The sequence below is a fragment of the Gobius niger genome (genome assembly GCF_951799975.1).
Source record: "Gobius niger genome assembly, chromosome: 15".
Classification (NCBI taxonomy): Eukaryota; Metazoa; Chordata; class Actinopteri; order Gobiiformes; family Gobiidae; genus Gobius; species Gobius niger.
This window is the reverse complement of record NC_136866.1, coordinates 6,746,698-6,758,897: the sequence shown is the minus strand read 5'-3', so window position 1 is coordinate 6,758,897 and position 12,200 is coordinate 6,746,698. Positions and strand designations below refer to the sequence as shown.

At 40.9% G+C, this 12,200-nt stretch overlaps 3 protein-coding genes across 3 annotated transcripts; 1 reads left to right on the top strand and 2 right to left on the bottom strand.

The window, feature by feature from the left end:
• Nucleotides 1–507: 507 nt before the first annotated feature.
• Nucleotides 508–4,494, bottom strand: ccnc (cyclin C). The gene is made up of 12 exons (XM_079572219.1): nucleotides 4,358–4,494; nucleotides 3,890–3,996; nucleotides 3,687–3,771; nucleotides 3,379–3,448; nucleotides 3,233–3,284; nucleotides 3,090–3,145; nucleotides 2,583–2,618; nucleotides 2,378–2,469; nucleotides 2,243–2,310; nucleotides 2,060–2,139; nucleotides 1,825–1,943; nucleotides 508–1,593 (listed from the first exon to the last, which is right to left on the bottom strand). Exons 1-12 carry the CDS (start codon nucleotides 4,387–4,389, stop codon nucleotides 1,539–1,541), a joined length of 852 nt encoding a protein of 283 aa, XP_079428345.1. The 5' UTR covers nucleotides 4,390–4,494; the 3' UTR covers nucleotides 508–1,538.
• A 399-nt stretch (nucleotides 4,495–4,893) lies between these two features.
• On the top strand, nucleotides 4,894–8,075 carry ngs (notochord granular surface; the record flags this gene model as incomplete). The annotated part of the gene is made up of 11 exons (XM_079572192.1): nucleotides 4,894–5,090; nucleotides 5,181–5,346; nucleotides 5,432–5,581; nucleotides 5,667–5,786; nucleotides 5,896–5,991; nucleotides 6,427–6,561; nucleotides 6,625–6,735; nucleotides 6,817–6,927; nucleotides 6,993–7,117; nucleotides 7,243–7,494; nucleotides 7,886–8,075. 11 exons carry the CDS (start codon nucleotides 4,894–4,896, stop codon nucleotides 7,977–7,979), a joined length of 1,557 nt encoding a protein of 518 aa, XP_079428318.1. The 3' UTR covers nucleotides 7,980–8,075.
• A 100-nt stretch (nucleotides 8,076–8,175) lies between these two features.
• Nucleotides 8,176–11,695, bottom strand: pgm3 (phosphoglucomutase 3). Its single transcript, XM_079572162.1, has 13 exons — nucleotides 11,586–11,695; nucleotides 10,716–10,924; nucleotides 10,418–10,602; nucleotides 10,263–10,330; nucleotides 10,063–10,196; nucleotides 9,784–9,979; nucleotides 9,544–9,701; nucleotides 9,390–9,473; nucleotides 9,213–9,311; nucleotides 9,013–9,132; nucleotides 8,819–8,941; nucleotides 8,570–8,743; nucleotides 8,176–8,496 (listed from the first exon to the last, which is right to left on the bottom strand). Coding segments are annotated over exons 1-13 (1,641 nt in total). The 5' UTR covers nucleotides 11,587–11,695; the 3' UTR covers nucleotides 8,176–8,406.
• Between the last annotated feature and the right edge of the window lie 505 nt (nucleotides 11,696–12,200).

Sequence of the window (12,200 nt, the reverse complement as noted above, 5' to 3'; positions counted from 1 at the left end):
AATGGTTGAAAGACGGTCAGATTTGTGAGCATTAACACGGGGGTAGTAGTAAATATGAGAAGGTACAAGTTTAAAAAAAAAACTGTATATAATTGTAATTGCTATTGTAAATACTGTAAATATTGTATCTGAATGTTTGAGGTGATCCTTTTGTCAGTGCCTTATATGTATTTTATATTGTGAACGAACTCTAAAGTCAGATGCTCATTGGTCACTGTTTAAACCTGCTGTCACTTTGCCTCTGCCCAGGGACTACAGATGAAAATTAGCTTGTAGCATCTCTGGTCTGTGCAACACATTTGTTGTGCAATATCCCTGTCAAATAAATAAATAAAATACAGAAGAAACAACAGATTGTAACACCTAACATTTTATTTTGTAAATGAGTTTTACAAATAACTAACAGATTCAAGTAATAGTTATTCAAACGCTGTGGATATGCATTACATGTCAGATTGAGGTGAAGCCCTTGTATCATTTCCCCCACACAGGAGGGTGATCATTGCGTCCCAAGAAGGAAAAGCAGGAGACTGTCCCGGTCACACTTGTGCTTTTCACTGTGAAACATGTCATTGCATTAACATGTGAATGAACGGAATCAATTGAGTTTTCAAACAAAACCCAATGGGAAAATAAGATGAAAGTCCTGTTCAAAAACATCTGCAACCTGAAAGGGAGGCGGCTGTGCTTGAATGAGGGGGATTACTGGAACCAGCAGCTTTATTTAAGGCTTTCAAGCACCTTGTTTTTCCAATACGTCCACACACACGCACACATACAGCTCTCACAGTTTTACAGCACAAAACATCAAGTGGAATATGCGGACACTGATCGCCACAATTCAATTAAATAGATGGCAGGATTGACAGAAAAATGCACAAAAACAAATTTTAAATCAATTTGATGCCTTTACACAATGAGAGAAGCAAAACCACAAGAGTAATTTTAGCTAAAACAAACAAAAAAATCCAGCTCATGATTCCCGTACATATGTTTTAATTAAACAAAGAGATAAAATAATAACAACGCTAAAATTATTTACAAAGAGGGGCAACAGACTTGGACATGATTGATAAGCGATTTGTAGTTCCATGATCCATCAGCTTGGCCCTCAGACAGCAGGGTCATCCAATCACATCACAGTAAACAAGGGTCCACTCCTCAACGGCACAGTATCGAACAGACCCGGCCGGGACAAGAGTCTGCCGTAGTCCCTGAGGTTTCATCGCCCGCCCACTCACAGTACGTTTTATCAAGTCCTCACACCACGCAGTTGTTCAAGGAAAGTTCAAATCGTTGAGGTTTCTATTCTTAATCCAAAGAAGTCGCCGTTAATCTCATTGTACGTTGGCACTTTCTTTACACCCATACACTTGCAAATGTTAAGTTTGTGCGTAGCAGAGCGGTGTTGTTGTAGATCCACAATGAGCATTGAGGTGAAGAGGTGAAAACTGCAGATATTGTTGGTGAACAGTCAAAGGTGAACGTTTGGCCCAAGAAACATCCATTCTGTTGATGAAAACACTGTAGGTCCTTGGCTAAGATTGGCTGTAGGAGTTACTTTGGTTCCCATTTGAGCTCTGGTCACTTTCACTGAAGAAATAAAAAGATATTGACAAAGCAGGGCCAAAGTCATCGCATAAACCTATTGTACCGGTTTGATCCAAAATCCTTTTATGTGAACATTGCTATTTCAAGGTAAACAGAATTGATCATCCTTTGTTGTAGAATATGCACAGGAATCCCACTTGTTCTCGTCTTCTACTTTTGCTTGATATACAACGGTATTGCATAGTAGTCTTAAAGTTACAGCTCACTTTTTACCTGTTGGGAGGGGGCTTGGGCTTTGGCATCTTGTTCAGCACAGCGGCTATTTCTTTGCGGTCATCAAAGTTTTTCCACTGGTCGTACAACTTCAGAATGACACGGATAATTTCTAAGATCTTGAAGGGATGCACAGAACATATTTACTATTACATAGTTGCACATTGATTAAATCAGAGATAAAAGCCCTAGAATAAAGAACACATTGAGTTTTTGGACCCAAAACAATACTAACTTTGTCCATATCAACAGATAGCTCAGCGAACCACTGCCTTGCATCTTTTTGCTGCACCACACAGGCAACATGCAGACAGGCTAAATGGAGACAAGAGGGGAAATGATCAGGTTACAGGCTATAAACCCACTCACTAACAGCATTATATGGCAGGAGTAATTCATCCATTTGGACAAATCTTACCCAGAGCGATCATGAAGGGAGGGTAAAGCAAACACAAATCTGTCCTGTATGTGTCATTGACGATTCGCCTGGTGGAGAAGCATCAGTATAAAAAAACCATAGGCATAAATAAACTTATTATATAATCAAAGGTACCAAGCGAGAGGCAGCAGCATGTCCTCTTGCCCCATGTCCTGCACATACTGCAACAGCGGTCTATATGGGTGGTACACAATCAGGCAACAGTCCTAAAAATACCAAACATATTTCATCAACAGGAATCCTTATGCAAAAGGGCTCAATTGTGTATGAAAATAGAATGAATTGTATGAAATAGAAAAAATACTGCACATGTACTTACCATCAGCTCTAAGAGGTAAAATTCACATTCTAATATCTGTAAAGGAAAAGGGACCATTTCTTAGCCAAGAATCCGATCAGGTTTGGTACAAAGACAGCTTTAAAATGCTATTGATGACACAAGGTTAAAACGGTTGGTTTTGACCAATACGGCCAGTTATTCTTTTCATCCAAACACAGCTTTAACAATTCTCATCCACAATGACCAAAGTATGACAAATACACCAATGAAACCCGTCAGCTTGAGTTATGAAAAGTCTAGTCGCACACAGTACTTGGCACTACTCTGACATTTGGTACAACATAATGAGTCTACACATGGGTCAAAGTAATCTCTAACAGAATAGGTAATTCAGCAGAGACGTGTGAACAGCAGTTGTGGAATCTCTCACACTGTTCCACAGCGTCAGAGATAAACTGTGTCCAAGTGTTTCTGGCATATTGTCATTTAACACACACGTGCTTACACCAAAAACAATTGGCTCTGATGTATTTAGTGCTTACTTACATGATTCATTCGGTAAGGAAACTCTTTTGGGAAGGCATAGGAAAACCTAGTTTTCACTGTGTAAAGAAAGAGACACAATGTTTCACTTTTGATCACCTAAAACCCTTTTTATGTGTCAGTTGTCCATAACATGCGTTACTTACACACTGATGTTGCAGCAGATATAAGCCTGGTATTTGAAACTACTCCAAACTCCTACAAAGAAAATAATAAAGACAATGGGATGATTAGAACTCGTTAGTCAAAGGTAATTTAATTGTATAATTAGAACAACTGTAAGAAATCAAACCTCGACTTTAGAGGCCAGAAACACACAGGTCGGGGCCATCAGAACGGGATCTATGCTTTTCAAGGAGTATCTAAATAGAATAAAAACAATTGTTTAACGGCAATGTTGTTATTCTAATTCCAGTGTCATGAAGGCATTAAGCACTGTACTGGCTGGTAGTCGTATTTGCCTGTGCAATGTCAAATCTTACACCTTCTATGGAAGTATAACAGTGCAATAAACTATATGGTGATAAGTGATACATCTTTAAATCAGCAGATAAAGCATAATAATTACATTCACATATTGTGATTTCATGCATCACTCACCTCGCATAGAAGCGTTTGAAATAGACTGTGGCAGTGGCAATGACTTGCTGCCTGAGCTTCAGATGCTCCCCTAATGCCTGGATGACTAAAGAGAAAACCGTGTAAAAGATATATTACAAGATCAGGGGTGGAGTGAAGAGTACATTTTATACAAAGAGGAGCATGTAGTCAAATTATAAAAGGAGCATAAACCAAGATTTTACCATTGGCAAAGAAAATCTGCAGTTTCCAGTACTCCTCTTCTGACAAAAACTTCAGGTCCTTCTGGCGCTCCTTCATCAGGTCCTGTTTATCCAGCACCCACTGAAGACTGCACGGGACGTTTCAAACAGAAATTACTTCTCAAAGCACTTACAGCTTTTATTAAAAAGATTTAAAACAGAAGCTAACCGGACAACGAGTACTTTGTGCTAGATACAAGATAGCCGTTTGTTTATATGAAATACACCACGTGCATATGAAATAATTTAATGTAATTCATATAATACATATGCATAAGACAAACATTTATTTTCTCAACTTAAAAAGACTTGTTTATTTGCAGAAATAATTTGAGATTGTGGTGGCGGCTCACTACGATGAAGCCTCATATGCACTGCTAGCTTTGGGCCTGACGGCAAAAAGAAGAGAAAATAAAGACGCAACAGTTAAAAGCATTGAATAAAACTTACTAATGCGAACTTTGCCAGAAGTTTCCTGCCATTTTGACAACGATGAGGTAGAAAAGTACCTTTTAAATCTCTTTTTATTCTATTAAGAAGTGGATACGGGAGTTTTACAAAACAGAGGCGATGGTAACATAGAAAAGTGTCCGAGTGGAAATGGTGGAAGCAATTCAATAGTTCCGCTGCTAGTTCTTGGAGCAGTTCTTGTCAAGGCAATTGCAATTAAGTCCCTCATTGAAAATGCAAGATATATTAATTACTTTATAATATTTTATATATATTGTAGTAATAATAGATAGGTTGTGCTTAGAGTATGGAAAGGTGAGGTGCAGGCTATTTCAAGAATGTAATCCATTGTAATTACTTGGCATTACCTTGATAGATAGTTGCATGGAAACATCACCTCTGGGCTGGGGAGGTTCAACATTCCTGCCTAGTGTTTAGGGAAGGGCTGTGGGTATAAAGACCCCAGCACAGCCAAACGTTGTGACTGAATAAACTCCAATCTCAACTTAAACCAAAGCAGCAGTTATTGTGGCATCATGAGTCGCAGCCCGGAGAGGATGTCTTCTTATCGCAGACACTTTGAGGGAGTCTTGGCCTCACCCTTAATGTACCAAGTGCGGGTGTCCAGTCCCTCTCCCACTCGCAGAGACACCCGCTACCGATCTGCCAGCCTCACAAAAAGTGCTGGGACAGTGGGGCGCAGGGCTACCTCCATCAAATCCAGAATGAGCAGGTACCAGGAGCACTTTTGATCTATGATTTCTGTCCAGACAATCATTATAGGTCTAGAGTTTGTTCATAATTTATGCATTTTCTATTATAGTAGTGCAAGCCTGGGAGCACTGTGCTATGGTATGTCAATGGGTTTAGGGCCTAAACTGGACTTGGATGCTGCTTCTGCTGAGAACCAAGTTTTTATGCAGACCAGATCCAGTGAGAGGAAGGAGATGGTGGCTCTGAATGATCGCCTGGCTGCATACATTGAAAAGGCAAGATTATCACACACAAGGCACATATATGGTTACTGTATCCACCAAAAGTAGAATTCATACCAAGATGATTTCTATTTTGAAGGTGAGGACACTTGAATCACAAAACAAGCTTTTGGAAGCTGAGATTGAAGCCTTGAGGAACCGCCACTCCAGGCCATCAGGTCTGAGGCAGCTGTATGAAGCCCAGCTGAAGGATCTCAACAGAGAAGCTGAGCAGATGAGGATCCAAAGGGTAACAAGCGCCACATGTGCCCTGTGACATATTAGTAATGCATGTCACTTCAATTAAATCTTCGATGTTTTCAATGTGTGCGCAGGGCCTAGCGTTGGCAGCAAAAGAGGCCATGCTCGGCCAATTGGAAATGCTCAAGAACAAATACAATGAGGCAGTGGAGGCCAGGAAGCAAACTGAGCTGGAGATTGCGGCTTTGCGTCCTGTGGGTTTTTGTGGATAGTGACACGTCTATTTCTTTTTATTGTTTTTAACCTAAAAGCTGAACATTTGTTTTTATTAGACATTGTCTATGTTTATGTTTTGTGTTGTAGGACGTGGACAAATCAACTTCAGCCAGAATTGCTCTGGAGAAACAGAGGGAGAATTTGGAGCTGGAGCTGATGTTCTTGCAGAGAGTTCACAAGGAGGTAACGCTAAGTGCTCCAGTGTTTGTTCCCGTCTGTCAGTGGCTGTACGTGACTAGTTCAGTAGCTGGCATGCCTCCCATTCTGTCGTTATTGCTTTAATAGGGTAATTACTGGTGGCAGGCTAGACTTGATATTGTGACAAGAAATGGAGAATGAATGGACGTAGCAATTATCAGGGCGGTGTTAAAGTAGTGCTGGCAGGAAAATGCAAGTTTGTGTTTAAGCTGCTCTACTAAACACTATAGGCTAGGCTTTTACTCATATGGTTCATGAATGTGGACAAGACCGACCTCTCGATGGCTTGTAAACTAAAGACTAAGTTAGAGACTATTTGATTTATGCTTTGCTCTTTTTAAGCCATGGCTCAGACATATTTAAGGCCTGCTATTGTCCTAATGTAGACCAGCCAGTATTAAAATGTTATGTTGATTTCAGGAAATAGAGGAGCTGATGCAGCAGATATACTCAACTGTTGCGAAAGTTGATATGACATTTGGCCTGCCGGACCTCGCCTCAGCTCTCAGAGACATACAGTCACAGTATGACAGCATTGCAGCAAAAAATCTGCAGGTAAGAAAAACGTTTAGTTGATGGAAGATTAATTTCACAGTAACACATTGCCATGTTTTGTAGGAGATGGACGCCTGGTATAGATCAAAATTCCAAGACCTGAACAATGCATCCAATAAGCATGTTAAAAGTGTGAGAAGTGTGAGGGAGGAAATTGCAAATTACAAGAAGGATGTAAGTAAACTGCAAGGCTATCATTTCCACGTCTATTACAAGTGTGCAACATTAAGATGCAAACACTGTGTCCACATTCAGATACTTAGCAAGGAACGTGAACTGGAATCGCTGAAGACCAAGAATGAGTTTCTGGAGGCGCAAGTTCGTGATATGCTTCTGAAATACAAAAAGAAAGAGGAGAACCTTCAGGCAAGTGAGATAAATTGGCCTGTAATTTAGCAGCCATGCCATAAAACATCACTGTTCTGTGATAGGAGCGTATAGATGCACTCAACGTGGATCTGAGAGTGACGAAGGAGAAGATTGCGCTACTGCTGCGTGAATACCAGGAGCTACTTAACGTCAAGATGGCACTGGAGATCGAAATCACCACCTATAGGTAAATTCAAATATTAGTAGAAGCCCGCTACCAAATCCCAAGCCCTCCACACATAAAACAACAAAGAAAATTCGTTTAATAGCAGAAACTGTACACAATTTACCCCCCTCTTCTTTTCACCACAGGAAACTGATTGAAGGTGAGGACAGTCGCCTGGGCACCATGGTCCGTAACATGTCCTTGAGCAGAACACTGCCCATCACTTCTGGTCCAGTGTCCGCCAAATGTGAACCTGCCACCTCTTCGGACAAAGGAAGCTCAGTCAAACCAGCCGTGATTGAGAAAGCACGTCACGTCGAAGTGTCCTCCTCAGACACTCAGACGGACTTTTTGGATCAAGCGACAGAGTTATCGGAGAGGAAGACCGTCTTGATCAGGTAGAGGGTGACTTAGGGTTTATATCTTATAGCTTTGGCCTGAGCAGTTATTGAATGTTGGTAGATTTTGCAGGTCATTATTGGTTAGTTACACGTTTCGTACCTATAGCTACTTTGACCAGTGGGACTTTGTGCATAATCAACCTTAAATATGCTATAGAGATTATAGAGATATGTTTTGGTTATGAGATGTCCACCTGGCCCACACATAAAACCATTGAAGCCAGATTATATTGGAATTTTAGACCAAAACATGACAGATACATACAATTCTTTGGTCAATAAAGGTTAGTAATAATAAATGTTAATGTAAAGCCCTGCGCATTTCATTTCAAAGCTCAGTCATATTTAACATAGTTTCTCTGTGTGTGGCCTGTTTTTTTTCTCCCAGAACAGTTAAGACTGATGAGGACACTATCGAAAGCGACACACAGGAGCGAACTATCCTTATTTCAGGAGCCGCGGACGACACGGACGAGGAATGATTTCCAAGGAAAAATTATCATCTAAATATGTTTCCATCAAATGTGAATCAAGTACCAAACTGTGTCCCAAATCTCCTCTGAATCTGCTTTCTCTAACATGCTGCAATTTGTTTCTATTCATAAAACTCCTGTGTGAAGACAATGTGTGTGAAGCCTAATAAACAGCAAGAACAAAAAGCTGACTTTGTTATTCCAGTACTTATTTTAATAAATTTGTCATTTAAACTACATTGAAAAAGTGCTATAGCGACAACTGCCCCATGTAAACATTTGATTGAGTTCATACAAAGTGAATCATCGTGGCACCAAAATGAAGTAATAGAGAAATACGCTTAAACGTCATGATACAGAACCAGGAAGCGGAAGTAGTCAGTTCATTTTTGACATTTTGCAGTATTATTTACGAGGATTTTTTTGTTTTGTTATTCTAGTGCAAGGGTTTTGGTTCGTCACCCACTCCTCCGGCGAGACGGTAGACTGCCAGGCTGACTTCATGTGCAAGGGCATCTGCACTCTCCTAAAAAGAAAAAAGACATAAATGCTTCCAGAACCCACTATATAAGACGATTTAGTAGAGCATAGTTTCCAACCTGAGTGATTGCCTCCGCGTACACCCTCACCACGTCCTCAGTGCCAGAGGGCCGGACAAAGGAGCGTGCCAGTCTGTACTTCTTCACTAAGGCATCAATGGCATCCTGGAGCCCTGCTGGAGTCACTGCACGCCGCTCTGCATCTGTTGTGTCAATTACTCTCCTGTCCGCAACCTGCACAACAATTCCCTGATTATTTACTCTGACATCAGATTAAATACATACTGTTAGCATTTAAAGTTTTTGTACCTTAACTTTTAGCTGCCTGTTGGGTAGGTCAGTGTAGATGGCGTCCCACTGTTGGACTGTCATCCCTTTTATGGCTAATATTGCTTCAATAAGCAGCATGTCGGAGATTGCATCCCCCACAGTCTGGAGGAAAACACAGTGACAATATTTGAGTTGTGTTGCTTTTGCTTTGGTCCGTGCGTCTAATGTTGTACCTGGTTGATGACACTAATCGAGTTCTGAAGCAGGAGAGCCGCTCTCTTCTTTTCATCGTCACTATTGGGGTTGTCAATGAGCTGCTGGATTTTCTCTTCAGCTGATTCACTGAAAAGCACCTGGACACCCAACAGGACAAGGATCTTTGATATTCATGACCTTAATATGAGATATGAGAGAAGAGAACCCATGTACTTACAGTTCCATGGCCATTCGCTTCAAAGTACACACCAATATCAAACTCCTGTGCAATGTGGTGGAGATGTTTGACCCCAGTTTTAGCGCACTTTACAGCTAACTGTGAGTGAAGACATATTTCTGTTAATTGAATAACCACTAAATATGGCACTGGGGCAATGGGTTTACTTTGACTCACCTTCATAGTGTTTTCAAGATACCTTGTTGAGCTTCCATTAGCATAAGCTGTTTGTACGACAGCCATATTCAAATTCAAGCTAGCCTGCCAAACCACAGATGGTTATTGCTTTTCAAACTGATTTTGTAGTAATTTATGCTTGGTTAGTAAAAACCTGTGTGAGCAGCTCTTTGAGGTAAGTGCTGATGAGTGTCGCGATCTTGTCCCCGTCCAACAAGTGAAACTGCCCATCAGAGTCTGTGTAGTAGTAAACTATACGATCGGCATCGCCATCAAAAGAACAGCAGCGCTCTCCAGGCTTTACCTCGAAACCTTTAAAGATAGGAAAAACACATGTGAAACAAAGTGACACCAGCTGCAAGCATGTTTCAATATGCCAGCACGCCACTCTCACCAGTCGGAGCTTTCTGCTGCACTTTGACAAAGTCTGCTCCACATTGAAAATTCAGCTTTCCGTTGCTGCCGTCATTGTACAGTGATATCTGCAGCTCTTTAGCCAAGTGACTATCCATCTCCCTAACCTTCAGTGCTCCTATGCCGTTCGCCCCATCCAAGGAAAGGTGCTTCTGATCATCTGTGCAATTGGACGCCTGTCAGATTGCAGTAAGACAAGTGCTTAGTAAATATTCATTCACAATAACATAGCAACATAACATCATGTCTTATCACTCACATTCTTGAGGAGCTGTAGGAAAGCCTGACTAAGCTTTTTGTAGTAACCGTCCACTGTAGCTTCTCCGTATTTGCCTTGAGTGTTTTGGCAGCGGACCATATAGTGCAACTGTGGAGTCGTCACCAGGCCATAGTCTGGATGATGTAAAATAAATAGCATGAGGAAAAAAAATCATGAAAATGTGCAACAATCTAACTAACCTTTACTGCCAGCACTGAGCGACGAGACTCCATCCAGAACGGCGTCTGATAGACTGGCACTGCTGCTCCTATATTACAAAGATACGATTTAAATGATTTGAAACCGTAAGACAAAAATGATGTTGAGATCAGGATAAATCCTCTAAATAGAATACCTGGTGTCTCTGCCCACAAAAACATTGGCTTCTTGGCTCATGTCTATTTCCTCCTTCGTGATGATGTCCTCCAAAGCAGTGAGAAGGTCTGCATCTTCAGCATTGGCTAGCTGCGTAGCATAGCCCTCCCATGCTGGAGTCACCATCTCTCCCATGGGGTCAACAAGCTTCACCCCATTGTCTTCCTAAAATTCAAAATAATATCAGAGTGTGACGAATAACACAACCAACATCACAGCGGCAAAAATGTCCAGATTAGTTTTTTTTGGAGAAAAGGCAGACACTTCAAAACCCTCACCTCTGGATTGTGGGACGCTGTGACCATAACCCCGATGGTGGATTTGGTTTTCTTGGAGCGCAGTGTCGCCAGCAGCCCCATCCTGAACATGACGTGGTCCAGATGTGCAGCAACGGTCCTAAACCCAGCTGTGCCATACTGCAGAATCAACCCGGGAGGCTTTGGGTGCAGACTGGAGCTTTTGCTTACCTCTGGGAACTGGGCTGCCACTGAAAAACCATGAGAAGGAAAGTATATCAAGCTTGTGGATATAATGGAGAACTCACAATAATGAATCTCCTAACCCCCACCTGAATCGAGCACATGTTCTCCAGTTTGGCTTTACCCAAATCTAGAAGGTTCTTGAAAGAAAAGAAAAAAACTGAACAAAAATGAGCCGAGAAAGAGGATGAAAACGCAACAAAAGAATAACAGAAAAGTGACAAAACTGTGTGATGTAAAAGCAACAAAAAATGCCACAAAAGAGTAACGAAAAAGTGACAAAAATGTGATGAAAAGGAAATGAAAAGAAAGGAAGGGAAAAAAAATCCGTTTAGATAAGTCTTAGCTTTCAAATGAGGCGTTGTTACACTGGTATAAGCTGCAAGATTTGGGTGCAGCTGAACTGGAGAAAATGTGCTCGGTTAAGACTCGGTTAAGAGGTGATACAAACACATGCAAAATGTTAAGCTGCACAGTTAAACTGACGAGGGCAAAGTGACTATGAACAATAAAAGATAAGCGTAATGAATCACACTGACACTCTTATACAGTCTTATACAGCAAACCTCTTACACGCGTTCACAAACAAACAGAAATACGTAAATTCACACAAATGCAAACTAAATTAAAGCCGTTGCGCACAATGTTTTGTCAATAAAAGGGACCTACTGTTTATAGAAAGTTAAGTTTGTAGCGCTGGCATCGGGCACCGGGCATTTCCTGCTTCTCCGGTTTGTCTGCAGACGTGGCTCTATACGTGATGACGCAACCACGTACACCCTTTACGTCACCATCATCCTGCAGGGGTTCCCCATTTTCACATTTGGACACAAATGCCAAAGCCCTGAAGACCAAAGTTCTATGTAACGAATTTGCACTGTAAAACTATTTATTTTTATATTTTTATGTATTTTTGTTTACACTGGAAACTGAAGCCTTGCACACCTGAGCCTCGAGCCTTGTTTATGTTAATTTTGTATATTTTTCAATAAAAATAAATAAATAAAAGAAATCACATTTGGAAGGGTTAAACCATGATGGATGTATTATAATATGTTAAGCCTATAAGTAAAGTAAAAAATAAAACATAATTGTGAAGTCTGACTGTAGCCAATATTTTTTTTTCCTTCAAAAGTGGCCAAACAAATTGTTACTTATTTTGTGTTTGTTTGTTCCTTTGTTTGTATTGACCTTTATATAACCCGGATAGTCCCACTGAGATGAAGAATCTCTTTTTCAGGGGAGTCCTGGCCTCAGGGGGGAACCCATTGCACATGTTTTTAG